This window comes from Carcharhinus amblyrhynchos, chromosome 2 (assembly GCF_965287045.1).
Source record: "Carcharhinus amblyrhynchos chromosome 2, sCarAmb.v2.hapA, whole genome shotgun sequence".
NCBI lineage: Eukaryota > Metazoa > Chordata > Chondrichthyes > Carcharhiniformes > Carcharhinidae > Carcharhinus > Carcharhinus amblyrhynchos.
This window is the reverse complement of record NC_137325.1, coordinates 86020586-86039904: the sequence shown is the minus strand read 5'-3', so window position 1 is coordinate 86039904 and position 19319 is coordinate 86020586. Positions and strand designations below refer to the sequence as shown.

Here is a 19319-nt window from a genome sequence, read left to right as displayed (position 1 = left end):
TGCTGCAGCTGTATAGGGCATTGGTGAGGCCGCAGCTGGAGTACTGTGTGCAGTTTTGGGCGCCGCACCTGCGCAAGGATATTTTGGCCCTGGAGGGAGTGCAGAGGAGGTTTACTAGGCTGATACCGGAGTTGAGGGGGTTGAGCTATGAGGAGAGGCTGAATAAACTAGGCTTGTACTCGTTAGAGTTTAGAAGAATGAGGGGAGATCTCATTGAGACGTATAAGATGATGAATGGGATGGATAGGATAGAGGTGGAGAGACTCTTCCCGCTCAAAAAAGACAGTAGGACTAGGGGGCACAGCCTCAAGATAAAGGGGAGGCGGTTTAGAACGGAGTTGAGGAGGAACTTCTTCACTCAAAGGGTGGTGAATCTCTGGAATTCTCTGCCCGTTGAAGTGGTGGAGGCTGCCTCGCTAAATATTTTTAAGAAGCGGGTTGATGGGTTCTTGATAAAAGAGGGGATTAAGGGTTATGGGGAGAGGGCGGGAAAGTGGAACTGAGCCACGACAGATCAGCCATGATCTTATTGAATGGCGGGGCAGGCTCGAAGGGCTAGATGGCCTACTCCTGCTCCTATTTCTTATGTTCTTATGTTCTTATATCGCAGCACTTTGGTTTCCACGGGGGGGGGGGGGGGGTGTGTGCGGAAAGTGGGTACCTTTGAATACAAATCTTTACCATATTTCAACAAAGGTGTGGGATATATGTCTTCCTCTAACATAACCAACTTCCCTAATGGTTTCTTTCATTTATATCTGCCATGTTGCTGATACTAAAAAATATACGTATGTCCTGTTAACTCTCTACCCTTACATTTAATAACCATCTTGAAGATATATTTACAGTCACTTGGTAGTACAGAATTTGAACATTGCTGAAAAGAGAGACGTGTTGCAGAAGCTTTTCGTCTTGCATTCATCAGGAGAAATACAAGAGTGCCAAATTTCAAGTCATTATGATATTTATACTACAAGAGAAAAGGGTACTGCTTGGTCGGCAAGTTGACTCTACATGGCTGATGCATTGCTATGAATAAAACAATGGGGCTCTGGGTTATTCAAAAAATGTGCAAGGCTTGAAGATATTTATTTTGTTGGCAGAGAAGAGGTCCCTGCCTGTGAATGTATATTGCTTCTAGCAAGTGTAACTGAGTCACGTCATGAGCTTGTTGGAAGGTCATAATTGATAATGCAACTATTAGTGAACTCAGGATTGGGCAGCACTTGAACAATTTCAGAATCACATTTAATAGTAGACCTTTAGTTTGGGTTTTGCAGACGCTGGCTGATTGTGTACTGTCTGTACTCTGATTTCAAACAATTGAAGGCACATTTTTTTGATTTGATCGGTCTAATTGTCCTATGTGTCTGGCATCACTCTGAAATTCACACATGACTTTCTGAATTATGTGGCAGTCAGAACACAATTTTGGACTGACTTCAGCATTCTGTTAGTGGAAAATACCACTTGTGTAGCCATTGTATAGTGGAGGGCAATAAATGACCCTTGTTCCAAATTTTTTAGATACTTTCCCTAACAGTACATCAGAGCTAACCTGTGGAGCAGTGGCTATCCTGATCAGATCATTGTTAGTGGTGTAATGCAAAGGCTACCTCTTTTGAGAAAAGCAAAGTTCGGTGCGAGTGAAAAGCCAGGTGTATAGGATGTATTTTCCAATAATGGGACTATACAATCAAATAATGTGTTTTTTGGGTCATTAATTCGTAATAGACAGACTGTAGACCACATCCAATCTGTCTGCACATGCAAAACCCAAAACTGGAGTTGCAGTGGTATTGTCGCTGGATTAGTAATTCAGAAACCCAGCATAATGCTCTGGGACCCTGGTTCAAGTCCCACCACAGCAGATGGTGAAATTTGAATTCAATAAAATAGATTTGGAATTAAAAGTCTAATGACGACATGAAACTACTGTCAACTGTCGATTTTAAAAAAAAACACCTGGTTCGCTTTGTTGGAAAAAATACCATCTAGTTCACTAACGTCCTTTAGGGAAGGAAATCTATCATCCTTACCTGATCTGGCTGACATGTGACTCCATATCCATAGCTATATTGTAAACTCCTTTATGCCCTCAGGATGGGTAATAAATACTGGCCAGCCAGCGACACCCACACCCATGGACAAATAAATGTTTGCTATTGGAATTTATTCGAATGCAGAGACTCGTTATTTGCAAATGCAAGGAATATGTTCAAGCCTTGCATTGCTTTGGAATTAGTCAGAAGCTCAAGAAGTTGACAGTCCCCCATTTCTTTCTCTGTGGCAACACCACAGAGTTGGTGTTCTGAGTTGGCATGCCAACCAATCAACACTTAACTTTCTCCTGTGTATAAGTTGTTGTGATCATTGAAATTTTGGTATTCTTGCGTTTGTCCTGATGAGTGCCAGTCAAAAAGCTTTGGCAGCTTGTCTTTTTTTTAAAGCAGTTGTCAAGTACTAATTTGTAGGATGTTTTATTCTATCTAATATATTGAGGTTCTCCCCTGGTACTCCATCCATATTTTACTAATTATTTTACCATCCTAATTTCTTGCATGGGAATCATACTGCACAAATAATGGACATTCAATCTATCTTTGAAAGAGCTATCTGACTAAGGTTTCCTTTTGAAGTATATATTCAATGTCCCTTTGAAACTTACCATTAAACCTTCCACCAACCTCCTAGCAGGCAATACATTTGCATCCTTGTGACTTCTTATGTTTAAAAAAAAGCTCCTCATTTCCTCTCAAGTTTCTTTATTGATTATCTTAAATCTGTGTCTCCTGGCTACTAATCAACCTCTCACTGAAAATCAGTTGGCTTTTTTTATGCTACCTAAATTGATTTTGACTACAACTCTCAAATCTCCCGTCTTTTCTGCTCTAAGGCAAACACTGTTTCTCTAGCCCCTACATGTCATGAAGTTCTGCATCCTTTGTATCGTTCTAGTGGATCATTTCTGGACACTCTTAAGAGTCTACAAAACTCATCTCCAAACTCTGTGGCCTGGGGCTCGGCTTCTCCCTCTGTGACTGGATTCTAGACTTCCTAACCCACAGACCACAATCAGTAAGGATAGGCAACAACACCTCCTCTGTAATCATCCTCAACACCGGTGCCCCACAAGGCTGTGTCCTCAGCCCCTTACTATACTCCTTATACATCTATGACTGTGTGGCCAAATTCCCCTCCTACTTGATTTCCAAGTTTGCTGATGACACCACCGTAATGGGCCAGATCCCAAACAATGAAAGAAACAGCCAATCTGGTGAACTGGTGTGACAACAATAACCTCTCCCTCAATGTCAACAAAATGAAGGAGATAGTCATCAACATCAGGATGTGTAGTGGAGGACATGTCCCTGTCTACATCAATGGGGATGAATTAGAAATGGTTCAGAACTCCAAGCTTTTAGGTGTCCAGGTCACTAACAACCTGTCCTGGCACCCCTCCCCCATGCTGACACTATAGTTAAGAAAGCCCACCAACGCCTCTACTGTCTTAGGAGACTGAGGAAATTTGGTATGTCAGCTATGACTTGCACCAACTTTTACAGATGCACCAAAAGACAGTATTCTTTCTGGTTGTATCACAACTTGGTGTGGCTCCTGCTCTGCCCAAGACCACAAAAAACTACAAAGGGTTGTGAACGAAGCCCAATTCATCACTCAAACCAGCCTCCCATCCATTGATACTGTGTACACTTGCTGCTGTCTTGGAAAAGTAGCCAGCATAATTAAGGACCCACACACCCCAGGCATTCTCTCTTTCACTTTCTCCCCATCGAGAAAAAGATACAAAAGTCTGAGGACACATACCAACCAACTCGAGAACAGCTTCTTCCGTACTGACTTCAGATTTTTGAATGGACTTGCCTCGCATTAAGTTGATCTTTCTCTACACCATAGCCATGATTATAACACAACATTCTGCACCGTCTCCTTTCCTTCTTTATATATGGTATGCTTTGTCTGTATAACATGCAAGAAACAATCCTTTTCAATGTATAGTAATACATTTGACAATAATAAATCAAGTCAAAAGTCTTGACATCCTTCCTAAATTCTAGAGCCCAGAATTGGCCACAATGCTCCAGCTAAGGTCTAATCAGTGTACCGTATGCCTCTTTTCATAAAGTGGAGATGCCGGCGTCGGACTGGAGTAAACACAGTAAGAAGCCTCACAACACCAGGTTAAAATCCAACAGGTTTATTTGGTAGAAACGCCACTAGCTTTCGGAGCGCTGCTCCTTCGTCAGGTGAGTGGAGATCTGTTCACAAACAGGACATGTAAAGGCACAAACTCAATTTATAGCATAATGATTGGAATCCGAGTCTTTACAGCTGATCAAGTCTTAAAGGAACAGACAATGTGAGGGAGAGGGCATTAAGCACAGGTTAAAGACATGTGTATCAGCGCTAAGTCAGCATCCCCCACAACGATGGCATTGCTGCAACTGCTTCCATACTCAACGACGACAACTGCCAGTTTCCAGATGCAATTTTACAACTCATCCGCTTCATCCTGTACCACAGTGTCTTCACCTTCAACAACCAGTTCTTCATCCAGACACAAGGAACAGCCATGTCCCCTTCTGTTATGGCTAACACAAGGGGACATAGCTTTAAATTAAGGGGTGGTAATTATAGGACGGATGTCAGAGGTAGGTTCTTTACTCAGAGGGTAGTAAGGTCGTGGAATGCCCTGCCTGCAGCAGTTGTGGACTCGCCAACTTTAAGGGCGTTCAAATGGTCAGTGGATAGGCATATGGATAACATTGGAATAGTTTAGGTTAGAGGGTCATTAGATTGGTTCCACTGGTCGGGGCAACATCGAGGGCCGAAGGGCCTGTACTGCGCTGTTATGTGCTATGGGGACAAAATTCGTACCTCAATATGCCAACATCTTCATGCACAAGTTTGAACAAGACTCCGTCACTGCACAGGACCTTCAACCGATGCTATACACTAGATACATCAACGACATTTTCTTCCTTTGGACTCACAGTGAACAATCGCGGAAATAACTATATGATGACATCAACAAGTTCCATCCCACCGTCAGACTCAGCATGGACTATTCTCTGGAATCAGTTGCATTCTTGGACACACGCATCTTCATTAAGGATGGTCACCTCAGCACCTCACTGTACTGCAAGCCCATGGATAACCTCATGATGCTCCACTTCTCCAGCTTCCACTCTTATCACTTTAAAGAAGCCATCCCCTATGGACAAGCCCTCTATATACACAGGATCTGCTGAGATGAGAAGGATCGCAACAGACATGTCCAGACACTGAAAGATGCCCTCATAAGAACAGCATATGGCGCTCAACTCATCAATCGACAGTTCCGACACGCCACAGCGAGAAACCACACCGACCTCCTCAGAAGACAAACACGGGACGTGATGGGCAGAGTACCCTTTGTCTTCCAGTACTTCCCCGGAGCGGTGAAGCTATGACATCTCCGGAGCCGTCAAGGTACCATTGATGAAGACGAACGTCTCGCCAAGGCCATGTCCACACCCCCACTTCTTGCTTTCAAACAACCGCTTAACCTCAAACAGACCATTGTACCCAGCCTTCAGGAGAACAGTGACCACGACACCACACAACCCTGCCACAGCAACCTCTGCAAGATGTGCCAGATCATCGACACGGATGCCATCATCTCACGTGAGGACACCATCCACCAGGTACACGGTACATACTCTTGCAACTCGGCCAACATTGTCTACCTGATACCCTGCAGGAAAGGATGTCCTGAGGCATGGTACATTGGGGAGACCATGCAGACACTATGACAACGGATGAATGAACACCACTCGACAATCACCAAGCAAGACTGTTCTCTTCCTGTTGGGGAACACTTCAGTGGTCACGGGCATTCGGTCTGTGATCTTCGGGTAAGCATGCTCCAAGGTGGCCTTCACAACTCACAACAGTGCACAGTTGCTGAGCGGAGACTGATAGCCAAGTTCTGCACACGTGAGGACAGCCTCAACTGGGAATCTTGGGTTCGTATCATACTATCTGTAACTCCCACGATTTTCCTGGACTTGCAAAATCTCACTAACTGTTCTGTCTGGAGACAATACACATCTCTTTAACCTGTGCTTAACGCTCTCTCCACTGACGTTGTCTGTACCTTTAATACTTGATTAGCTGTAAAGACTCGCAGTCCAATTATTATACTGTAAATTGAGTTTGTGTCTTTATATGCCCTGTTTGTGAACAGATATCCCACTCACCTGATGAAGGAGCAGCGCTCTGGAAGCTAGTGGCGTTTGCTACCAAATAAACCTGTTGGACTTTAACCTAGTGTTGTGAGACTTCTTACTCTTTTTTTTATAAAGCCAAGGCTCTTGGATGCCTTTTTTTAATAAGCTTCTCAACTTGTTCTTTCACCTTTAATGACCTGTAACGGCTCTGTTCCTGCACCCTATTTAGCATACACTATTTGGTTTGTACTACCTCATCTCATTGCACCTACCAAAATGAATCACGTCACTCTTCTTTGTCCAAATTTGACCCTGCTGGCTAAGTACCCATTTCACCAGTCTGTCTTTTTCCTGCTGGAGTCTGTACTATCCTCATCAATATGTATTTATTTTCTATTTCTGTGCCATTGGCAAATTTGAAATTATCCCCTGTATACCCAAGTCCAGGATATTAATATATGTTAAAACGAGCAATGGTTTCTGCACCACTGTACATGTTCCTCCTGTTTGAAAAGCAGTTCCTCCACTGTTGACTGCTTTTCTCTTTTAGCCAATTATGTATCCAATTACCACTGCTCCTTCAATCCCAAGGACTTTAATTTTGCTTGCAAGTATGGTATGTGATATTTATCAAATGCCTTTTGAAAGTCCACGTACACGTTCCGGCATTAAAATAAAAAAAACACTTTATTCAAATGCTAAAGCCTTTAACAAAGCTGTGCTGGCTTCAGTTTATTAACCCATATTTTTCCATTATGTTCTGAAGCATCATCTCAAAAGTGAAGTTAGACCGACTGGCTAATAGTTACTGAGTTATCCTTCTCCCTGGTTTTGAGCAGAAGTGAGGCATTGCAATCTTCCGATCCTCTGGCACTATTTCCATATCCAAGGAGGATTAGAAGAATGTGACCAGATCTCCTGCAGTTTCCATCCCTTACTTCCCTCAGCAACTTAGCATGCATCCCATCTGGTGAGGTTTTTTTTATTTTGAATGCTGCCAGCATTTTAAGTACCGAATCTATTTTTATCCTCTTCTTTCCTGAATATGTTATAACCAGGAATATTAAGTGACCATTCCTCCCCTTAATGAGGATGAATTTCTGTTATTGTCACTATCATAATCCCACGTGCCTACTTGTATTTACAGCCCATCAGGTTTACGTACCACATGCTGTGCAGTTACACACATGCATTCTAAACTCATTCCAGTCTGCTTTACATTTCCCTTCTGTTTAAACTTTTCTGCTACTGAACTGCTCGTTGATCGAACATTTTTTGACTTTTCCAGTCCTCGACACTTTGTATCTCCTCAGTAACGCTTCATCCTAATTTTTCACCCCTTCACAAATTAGTTTAAGTCTGCCCCCACAGCACTAGTTTCCTGTGAGGACATTGGTCCTGGCCTGATTAATGTACAATCCATTCACTCCTGCTTTGGATTGATCCCAATGCTGTTGAAATCTGAAGCTTCCCTTCTGCACCATTTCTGCGGCTATGTGAAAGCCACTGTTGTTATACTCATGAGCATGTGGCACTGGGTGTAATCAAAAGATTACAGTCTTGAGGTCCTGCTCTTTAACTTTCTTATTAATTTCTGAAACTGCTTGTACAACCACAAACCTTTTCTTAACCTGTCATTGGTTCCAACATGGACCATGACATCTGTGTGTTCCCTCCCTCCATGTTCTGCACCAATTCATTGGTTTAATTCATAATAAGGGGAACTGAGTCAAATGATTCAGAAAAAATGTTTATCATGGTAACTATATCCCAAAAGATGCAAGTTAAACTCAAGAGCAAGGGTTGAATTTTTTTTTAGTTGAAGAATCATTATAGAATAGGTTGCCATGAAACCATTAAAGCAAACAGCATAATGAATCTAAGTCATGATCAGATGCTTTTATGGAGAGACAGATTAATAGAATAGTCCAGAAGGTTGTTAGATCATAAGAACATAAGAAATAGGAGCAGGAGTAGGCCATTTAGCCCTTCGAGCCTGCCCCGCCATTCAATAAGATCATGGCTGATCTGTCGTGGCTCAGTTCCACATTCCCGCCCTCTCCCCATAACCCTTAATCCCCTCGCTTATCAAAAACCCATCAACCCACGTCTTAAAAATATCTAGCGAGGCAGCCTCCACCACTTCAACGGGCAGAGAATTCCAGAGATTCACCACCCTTTGAGTGAAGAAGTTCCTCCTCAACTCCGTTCTAAACCGCCCCCCCCCCCCTTTATCTTGAGGCTGTGCCCCCTAGTCCTACTGTCTTGCTGTTTTTCCATTTGTAAAAATTCTTGCATTCTGAAGATGATCTTTGTTAGCTGAAAAAAGATGTGCTGGTTAAGTGCATTGACCCCGAATAGACACCGGACTGTGGCAACTAGGGGAATTTCACAGTAACTTCATTTCGGTGTTAATGTAAGCCTTGTGATTAATAAGTAAACTTTAAATATGGTGGTTTAGTTCATTTAGACCAGATTTAATTGTATCAACATGTCCACTTCATTTTACAGACGCTTGTAAAGATCCCACTGCTGAATTAAATGTACATTTTTTTTTCTCATTAGGATCAGTTGAAACTAAGGACTTAAGTTCTTCCTCCTCCTCCTCCTCCTCATCCTCATACACACAATTAGGAATACCAAGACCTCAAATAATGTCGTTCATGAAGAAGAAGAAAACGAGTGACATCTATTTTGTGATGCTTGTCTGGGCTATTGCTCTTGTACAGATCTGGCTAAACCTTTGGATTCTCGAGTTGCTCCCAGTACCTGTGGCTGGTAATATTTTTGATCTCTCACACCTCTACCTAATATTCCTCTGACTGTAGCCTTCTGTACATTCCTGCTAACTGCAATTGGTAACTCTGCTTTTGACCCTTTAGGAGCTTATGCTACAAGATTCCCACACTATATTCTTCTGCCTCCTCTCCTTTGAGGCCCATTTAAAATCAACCTCTTTGACCATGCTACCTGCGACTATCTTATCCATTTTTTGGGCTCCATTTTTGTTTGATTAACCCCTAAGAAGTGTTTTTCTGTGTTAAATGTGCTGCCTCAATGTAAATTTCTATTTTAGTAAACCTTATTGACCTAAATTTAAAAATGCATTTCCAATTTGTTGGACAGCTCAATTGTCAGATTTGTTTGGACCTGGCTGTTGATGATCAAAGTGTCCAAAGCAGACCAATTAAAATGAAATTCTATGGGTATGTTCCTTTGTTCTCTTCCAGGAGCTGCTGCTGGACACCTCAGCTATGCACTGAGTTGGTAGCAGGATAGGCACTCAGCTCTCCACTGCTAGTCTGAGTTAGCCACAAGAAATGTTTGCATGTGGCCACCTGATATCTTTTCTGTTCTCTGCTTTGTCTCTTATCTAAACAACATGGTTGTTATTAGAAACTGAACAAATGCATCCCCTGATGATGCTTGGATATGCCAACTTAATGGCATTGACTGTCTGAAATAATTTTTATGCAGCTGTCCTGATGGCACATTGCATTTAGATAGTCAGTAGCTGAGCATACAGACCCTGGAAATCTTCCTTTGGGTTTCTTTATGCTGCTGAGTTTGCATTGGATTGGAACTGATGATATTATAATTGCATGCTCGTGAATTAGAGGGAGAAATTCTTGAAGTGTCTGTTCTGGATCATTATACAAAGATTGCTACTGGAAATGTGGCTACGTGGACATTTGATATGGGCAGTGTTCCCCGCACAATCAAATAATCCTAATTCACTCCACAGTCAAATAGTCTGCTAGCTACTTTAACAAGTCATTCAGTTTATTGGTAGGCAATTCAGTGAGTTATTGCAGTTGATGACTAATGTGTCAAAAACGAAAAACTTACACTTGTGCGACCATGTCAATGTCTTCACGTCCTGGGCTCTTCACAGTATAAGAATTATTTTTGAGTTATAGCCAATAGTTATGTAACCAAGCATAGCACTCCCAGAAATGGTATTAAAATAAGCAATTGGTTAATTGGTTACTTTAGCCAATGGTTAAAATCAGTTATTAAATGAGCGCAGAGCTAATGAGACCTGCTGTTGAAAATCTGGATTTAGCATATAATTGTGGTACTGGATGCTCAATTTTCTACTATTCTACTATGGAATGCTTTTTTTCTCTCCGATTGTGAAGATAGATACAAATGCTTGTTCAAAGTATTTGCCATTTGTCATTTCACAAGGAAACAAAGAATAATTTAGTTACTCTTTCTTTTTCTATGCTTGTGGAGGCTTTTACTGTATGTTTTTATGTTCCTTGCTAGCTTACTCCCTCACCCTAATTTTAATTCTTTGCTAATCATCCTTTGCTGTTTTTAAAAATGTTCCCAATCTCCTGGCAATCTTTGCAGCATTGTATGCCTTTCATTTCAATTTGATACCATCCTTAACTTTCTTAATTAGCCACAGATGATGAATTCTTCTGAGTCTTATCGTAATTTACAAAATACGGTGAGCGTAAAATGATGTACCTTTTGAGTAGCACTTTAAATCCTCATTAATGCTGTTTACTGGCAAACAGTTGGTCACTATTAGAGGGTCTTAGGTTGTGGTATCCTTCAGAATGCAGTGGAGTCTCAAGTATGAGTTGGTATTTTCAGTGACGATCAGCCCTTCAACAATGCTTCGGCTGGCTGTTTCTAGTAAAAACCAGCTCCTTTACCAAGGAGATGTCGTGCTAAACAAGCAGCATTGCAGCTCAACACTACCTTAATCACCTTGGTTGATCATTAATGACTTAAAGTTTCTGAGGAAACTTGCTCGGTATGCTTGTGGTCTTGGTTAAGGGATAATTGTTTGCTACGGAGCTCTCCTTTTTTTGAAAAGGGGGCATGGGATATTCTATACATGGGTGGGCAGAGTTTTGGTTTACTGTCTTGGCTTTGAAACATCACCTTGAACATTTCAGCACACTATTAATATTGCACTGACAATTCTTTGCTTAACTCTTGGTGCAGGGGCTGAACCCACAACTTTTGACTCAGAAGCAAGATTGCTGTGACTGAGACAGCATGTACGTTTTCTCTTCTTTAAAAGATTTTGATACTTTGAGAGGAATGGGATCACTTACTTATGAAAACACTTAGCTGCATTGTCTATTCTATCAAACCAGGGACTATTCCTGGATTATCCTGGAGAACAGAAGATTTTTTTCCTCCATCACTGCCAAATAATGGGATAACTCTAATAATAGTTGCTGAGTATTAAACAATGTTAAAGTGATGTAACTTACTGAGAGATGAGTGAGAAGCATGTAAGAGAGATGTAGCTATCTCCTGATGTTCTGTAACCCTGTGTAGACTTAGTTATGTAAATAAGAGTTTTGATGGAAAGATCATTGCCTCCTACAAGGTCTCCTCTAGAGTGTGAAAACCAATGTCTCCTGAGATAGCCCTACAATAGCAGCAGTAATTACTTCCACAGAGGAACAAAAAAACACAAATGACAAATTGCCCAAAGAGAAGCCCAGCAGCAGGAAGTAGTGGTGTAGGACTTCTTAGGCCAGCTTAGCAACTATACCAGAGAAGGAAACATAAGGATAGCCTGACAACTAGCAAGGCAAGCAGCATGGGAAACCACAACCTCGACCTGGTAGCTGCAAGAAAATACAACAATCATCAGTTCGACCCCAAGGCCCAGGAGGAATCAAGCTAAGTGTTAAAGGTCAGCTTGATGCAACACTGAAATGCAAAGAAAAGAAATGTTTCTGAGACACTGTAATTTGAATAAGAAATGCTTTTTATTGATCAAGAAAGCCTGCAGTGGTCTGAATTTAATCCTTAAAGTTGATGAAATCAACAAAAAAAAAATTTTAATCGAGGAAGTCGAGGCTTTCATGACCTTAACCACTCTATATTAGCCAGTATGCTGAGTGGCAAGATGAAAAATGGATGTATGACATAAGTATTGAAGGGTACATGAAGTTGACGAAGGACAGGAAGCTAGGAAAGGTGGAGCGGTGTTCTTTTAAATAATGATGGCAGTGACACAATAGGAAGGGATGACCTAAGTTCAGGAAATCAAGTTGTAGAAGTGGTTTAGATAGAGATGAACATAAGAACATAAGAAATAGGAGCAGGAGTAGGCCATCTAGCCCTTCGAGCCTGCCCCGCCATTCAACAAGATTATGGCTGATCTGAAGTGGCTCAGTTCCACTTTCCCGCTTTCTCCCCATAACCCTTAATCCCCTTGCCTACCAAAAACCTATCTACCCGCGTCTTAAATATATTTAGCGAGGTAGCCTCCACCACTTCAATGGGCAGAGAATTCCAGAGATTCACCACCCTTCGAAGAAGTTCCTCCTCAACTCTGTTCTAAACTGCACCCCCCTTATCTTGAGGCTGTGCCCTCCAGTCCTGCTGTCCTTTCTGAGCGGGAAGAACCTCTTCACTTCTACCCGATCCATCCCTTTCATCATCTTACATGTCTCAATGAGATCTCCCCTCATCCTTCTAAACTCTAACGAGTACAAACCCAGTCTATTCAGCCTCTCCTCATAGCTCAACCCCCTCAACTCCGGTATCAGCCTAGTGAACCTCCTCTGCACTCCCTCCAAGGCCAAAACATCCTTGCGCAAGTGCGGTGACCAAAACTGCACACAGTACTCCAGCTGCGGCCTCACCAGTGCCCCGTACAGTTGCAGCAAGACCTCCCTACTTTTATATTCAGTCCCCCTCGCTATGAAGGCCAGCATCCCATTTGCCTTCTTGACCACCTGCTGCACCTGTAGGCTGGGTTTTTACGACTCATGCACAAGGACCCCCAGGTCCCTCTGCACCGTAGCATGCTGCAGCTTTTTGCTCTGTAAGTAGTAGTCCTTCCTACCATTATTCCTACCAAAGTGGATAACCTCACACTTGCCAACATTGTATTCCATCTGCCAGGTCCTCGCCCACTCGCTCAGCCTATCTAGATCCCTCTGCAGGCTTTCCACACCCTCCGCACAATTTACTGTTCCACTTACCTTTGTGTCATCAGCAAATTTCGACACCTTACACTCGGCTCCCTCCTCCAGATCATCTATATAAATGGTAAATAGCTGAGGCCCCAGCACCGATCCCTGGGGCACTCCACTAGTCACCAACTGCCAATCCGAATAGCACCCATTGACATCCACTCTCTGCCTTCTATTTGACAGCCAATCCCCTATCCACGTTAATGATAAAGGCAAAAAATAGCTGGGTGATGGTATACAGGCTCTGTAACAATACCCACACAATAAAATGTGGGTATTATAGAATGTAAAGGAAATAATAATGGGAGCTTATCAGAAAGGAATGATGATAACCATGGAAGATTTTAGTTTACCCAAGAACTGGAAAGGCCCGATGGGCAAAGGTAGCCAAGGCGAGGAGTAAATTGAATATTCTTGGAATAATTTCTCAGAACAGCATGTTCTGAATCCAATCAGAGAGTAGGCTATACTAGACTTGATACTGTGCAATGAGCTAGGATCAATTAATGACCTCAGTGAAGGTGCCCCTAAGGTAGCAGCAATCATAATATTAAATTTTATATCTTGTTTGAAGGAGAGAAGAATGCATCTGATACTAGTATTTCAAACTTACGGGCAATTACCAAGGCATGAAAACAGAGCTAGTTAAAGTGAACTGCCAAATTTGGTTAAGGGATAAGTTAATAGAGATAGTGGTAGGCATTTAAGGCCTTTTTCAGAGTACACAGGTTCAATGCATTCCCATGAGAATGAAAAATTCCATGGAGGAATTGCCATCTGAGGTTAACTAAAAGAGGTCCTGGGGTCAAACATGAAGAAAATGTGTATCATTGTGCAGCGATGGGTGCAGGTCAGAAGATTAGACACAGTATAAAAAACAGCAAAGAATGACTAAAAGATTAATAAGGAGGGAAAAAGTAAAGAATGAGAGAAAACCAATATAAAAACAGATGGTAGGAATTTCTATAGATATTTATTTAAAAAGTGAGATAACTGAGTGGTCATTCACTATAGAAAGTAAGTGTGAGGAATTCATAAATAAGGAAATAGCAGACGAAATGAACAGATATTTTGCATCAGCTTTCACTGTTGAGGATACAAGTAACATCCCAGAAATAACTATATCAGAAAATGGAAGGAAGGGAGGAACTCAAAAATTATAAAAAAAATTTTTTCAAAACTGCTACAGCAAGAAACAAGGAAAAAAATTTTTTTCCCCATAAAAAATTACAGTGAATAATGGAGGGGCATGTGATGTGTGGTTTCTGTATGATGTGGGAACTGGCGGACCCCAGGGTCCTTCCCAGTGACCATGTCTGCAGTAAGTGCAGGTTGCTGGAGGAGCTCCAGCTCAAGGTGGATGAGCTGGCCTCTGAGCTACAGACACTGAGGCTCATCAGGGGGAGAGAGGGTGCCCCTAGACTGGCTAAATCTAAGGGTCAGGGACAAAAGGGGGCTGCTGGGAGGAGGAGGAAGGGGGGTGAGAAGCGGAGGCCTCAGCCTCTTAATCTGCATAACAGGTTTGAGGTTCTTGCTTCCAGTCTGGAAGAGGACGAGGCAGGTGAGGTTGGTGAGCAAACTGCACACGGTACAGTGATGCAGCAGGACATAGGCAAAGAGAAGGGGAAAAGGAACGTAGTAGTGATTGGAGATAGTGGGGTGAAGAGTATTGACACTGTCCTTTGTCACAATGACAAAGTGCACAGAAGGGTGTGTTGTCTGCCTGGTGCTCGGGTACAGGATGTCACAGCTGGGCTGCAGTGGAACCTGGAGTGGGAGGGTGAGAACCCGGTCGTTGTAGTACATGTGGGTGCCAGCGACGTAGGCAAAGTGCGGACTGAGGATCTGGGGAGGGAGTATGAGAAGCTGGGAATGGAATTAAAAAGTAGAACCGACAAGGTGGTCGTCTCTGGGCTACTGCCTGAACTGAGTGCAGACGGGCGTAGGATTGACAGGATAAAGGAAGTGAATGGGTGGCTCAGGGATTGGTGTGGGAGGAATGGGTTCGAATTTATGGGGCATTGGCACCAGTATTGGGGTAGGTGGGACTTGTTCGGGCGGGATGGGGTTGGTCTGAATCGTGCTGGGACCAGAGTGTTGGCGAATCGAGTAAAGAGGACTGTAGACAGGGCTTTAAACTAATTGGGGGGGGGAGGGTGCGAGGGTAGGTGACGCTACGAGGTCTAAAGTTAAGGATAGGGTACAGGTAAGGGAAGAGGCCGAGGATGTCCCAATTGGTGGCGTTACGGCAAATAGGGTCCAGGTGAAGGCTGGGATGAAAGCGCTTTATCTGAATGCACGAAGCATTCGGAATAAAGTGGATGAGCTGGTGGCGCAGATCGACACAAATGGATACGATCTGGTGGCCATTACAGAGACGTGGCTGCAAGGTGACAGGGACTGGGAGATGAATGTACAGGGCTATCAAGTGTTTAGGAAGGATAGGCAGGAGGAAAGAGGGGGTGGCGTAGCTCTGCTGATTAAGGATAGTATCAAGGTGGTAGCAAGGGATGATATCGGAGCCAAAGAGCAGAAAGTGGAATCGTTGTGGGTGGAGATTAGGAACAGCAAAGGGAGGAAGACGCTGGTGGGTGTCGTCTATAGGCCCCCAAATAATGATCTGGAGGTGGGGCGGGCTGTTAACGCGCAAATAAGTGTGGCGTGCAGGAATGGGACGGCAGTAGTTATGGGAGATTTCAATCTGCATATTGATTGGTCGACCCATGTTGGACGAGGTGGGCTCGAGGAGGAGCTCTTGGAATGCTGCCGGGATAATTTCCTTGAACAGTGTGTGTTGGAGCCGACGAGGGAGCGAGCTATCTTGGATCTGGTGCTATGTAATGAGGCGGGTAGAATTAGGGACCTTGCGGTGAAGGATCCTCTTGGAGAGAGTGATCATTGTATGGTGGAGTTTCTGGTGCAGATGGAGGAGGAGAAAGTGGGTTCCCGGACACGCGTCCTTTGTTTGAATAGAGGGGAGTATGGTAGGATGAGAGAAGAATTGGCGAATGTGGACTGGGGGAGTGCGTTGGAAGGTAGGTCTGCTGAGGAGCAGTGGAGGATCTTTAAGGAGATCTTTCTTGGTGCTCAGCAGAAATTTATTCCGATGGTTAAAAAGGACAGTAGGAAGAGAGGTAATAAGCCGTGGATAACGAAGGAGGTGAAGGAAAGTGTTAAATTAAAAGCGGAGGAATTTAGAGTAGCTAAGAGTAGTGGGCGAGAAGAGGATTGGGAAAGGTTTAAATGTCAACAAAGATTGACAAAGAAGTTGATAAAGGAGGGTAGGAGAAGCTATGAGGCTGGGCTAGCACTTAATATAAAAAAGGATAGCAAGAGTTTTTATAAATATATAAAAAGGAAGAGGCTGGCTAGGGTGAACGTTGGTCCTTTAGAGGATGAGAAAGGGGAGCTAGTGGTAGGGGATGGGGATATGGCTAAGGTCTTGAATAACTTTTTTGTTTCTGTCTTCACGGAGGAGGACGTGAATAATTTGCCGGGTGTTAGCGATGGAAAGGTGGTAGGAATGGAGGGTCTTAATGACATTACTGTTACTAGAGAGGTGGTGCTCGACAGACTGGAGGGGCTGATTGTGGACAAGTCCCCAGGACCGGATGGAATGCATCCGAGGGTTCTGAAAGAAATGGCGGAGGTGATAGTGGATGCCTTGGTGGTTATTTTCCAGACGTCGCTGGATTCCGGGGAAGTGCCGGAAGATTGGAAAACGGCTAATGTTACGCCGTTGTTTAAGAAGGGTGCCAGGCAAAAGGCGGGGAATTATAGGCCGGTTAGTTTAACGTCTGTGGTAGGTAAAATGTTAGAATCCGTCATTAAGGAGGAAATTGCGAGGCATCTTGAAGGGAATTGCTTGATAGGGCGGACGCAACACGGTTTCATTAAAGGGAAGTCGTGTCTGACAAATTTACTGGAGTTCTATGAGGATGTGTCTAGGGCAGTGGATAGAGGAGAGCCGGTGGATGTGGTCTTTCTGGATTTTCAGAAGGCGTTTGACAAGGTACCTCACAAGAGGTTATTGCAGAAGGTCAGGGGACATGGAGTTGGGGGTAGGGTGTTAGCGTGGATAGAGGATTGGTTGTCAAATAGGAGGCAGAGAGTGGGGGTCAATGGGTGCTATTCGGATTGGCGGTTGGTGACTAGTGGGGTGCCCCAGGGGTCGGTGCTGGGGCCTCAGCTATTTACCATTTATATAGATGATCTGGAGGAGGGAACCGAGTGCAGGGTGTCGAAATTTGCTGATGACACCAAGATTGGGGGAAAGGCAAATTGTGCGGAGGGTGTGGAGAGTCTGCAGAAGGATCTAGATAGGCTGGGCGAATGGGCCAGGAAATGGTAAATGGAATTTAATGTTGGCAAGTGTGAGGTGGTCCACTTTGGTAGGAAGAATGGTAGGAAGGACTATTACTTACGTGGCGAAAAACTGCAGCAGGCGACGGTGCAGAGGGACCTCGGGGTCCTTGTGCATGAGTCGCAAAAACCCAGCTTGCAGGTGCAGCAGGTGGTCAGGAACGCAAATGGGATGCTGGCCTTCATAGCGAGGGGGATTGAATATAAAAGTAGGGAGGTCTTGCTGCAGCTGTATAGGGCATTGGTGAGGCCGCAGCTGGAGTACTGTGTGCAGTTTTGGGCGCCGCACCTGTGCAAGGATATTTTGGCCCTGGAGGGAGTGCAGAGGAGGTTTACTAGGCTGATACCGGAGTTGAGGGGATTGAGCTATGAGGAGAGGCTGAATAAACTAGGCTTGTACTCGTTAGAGTTTAGAAGAATGAGGGGAGATCTCATTGAGACGTATAAGATGATGAATGGGATGGATAGGATAGAGGTGGAGAGACTCTTCCCGCTCAAAAAAGACAGTAGGACTAGGGGGCACAGCCTCAAGATAAAGGGGAGGCGGTTTAGAACGGAGTTGAGGAGGAACTTCTTCACTCAAAGGGTGGTGAATCTCTGGAATTCTCTGCCCGTTGAAGTGGTGGAGGCTGCCTCGCTAAATATTTTTAAGAAGCGGGTTGATGGGTTCTTGATAAGAGAGGGGATTAAGGGTTATGGGGAGAGGGCGGGAAAGTGGAACTGAGCCACGACAGATCAGCCATGATCTTATTGAATGGCGGGGCAGGCTCGAAGGGCTAGATGGCCTACTCCTGCTCCTATTTCTTATGTTCTTATGTTCTTATAATTACCAGGGAAGTGGTATTAAGAAAATTGTTAGAGTTCTGGGCAGACAAATCCCCAGGCCCTGATGGACTTCATCCTCGGGTCTTAAAATAAGTGCGCGATAGTTGATGTTTTTGTTTTAATTTTGCGAAACCCCCCCAGATTTGGGGCAATATTGTTAGATTGCAAAATAGCAAATGTATTTCCTGTATTCAAAAAGGGATGGAAAGAGAAAGCAGGAAACTACAAGCAAGTTAGCTTAACACCTATCACAGGAAAAGTTTGAAGTTTTTGTTAATGATATAGCAGTTCACTTGAATAAATTCAGAGCAATCAGGCAGAGTCAATAAGTCAATTTGGTTTTGAGGGAAATCATGTTTAACCAATTTATTGGAGTTCTTTGAAGAAAAGTAACATGCTTTGTGTGAAGAGGAACTGGTGGATGTATCGTACGTAGAATTCCAGAAGGCATTTGATAAGGTGCCACATCAAAGGCTATTGTGGAAAATAAAAGCTCATTGTGTAGGGGGTAACATATTGGCATGGATTGAAGATTGATTAGCTAGCAGGAAATAGATAGCATCAATGGATCTTTTTCAGGTTCAAGATGTAGAGTGTGGCCTGCCACAGAGATTAATTACTGGGGCCTCAACTTATTACAATTATATAAATGACTTGGCTGAAGAGACTGAAGGCATCGATGCTAAATTTTCTGATGATACAAAGACAGGTAGAAAAGTGAGTTGTGAAGTGGACATAAGAAGGCTACAAAATAATATGAATTGGATAAGTTTGTGAATAAATATCTGGAAAATTGAGTACATTATGAAAAGTGTGAAACTCTCCATTTTGGCAGGAAGAATAAAAAATAATCGTATCTAAATGGTGTGGGATTGCAGAGCTCTGAGACGCAGAGAGATCTGAGTTTTTCTAGTGCATGAATCACAAAAGATTAGTA

General features: G+C 43.4%; 1 protein-coding gene across 5 annotated transcripts in view; it reads left to right on the top strand.

Moving 5' to 3' along the window:
• The window catches only part of tmem245 (transmembrane protein 245), a 152869-nt gene that overhangs the window by 29555 nt on the left and 103995 nt on the right, over nucleotides 1–19319 (top strand). For all 5 annotated transcript variants that reach the window (XR_013889059.1, XR_013889058.1, XM_080208623.1 and 2 more), the window contains one exon: nucleotides 8799–9011. Coding sequence is in view for 3 of the 5 variants with exons in the window: in XM_080208623.1 (XP_080064749.1) it covers nucleotides 8799–9011 (213 nt within the window). In the remaining 2 variants the exon portion in view is untranslated. The remainder of the gene's footprint in view (nucleotides 1–8798; nucleotides 9012–19319) is intronic.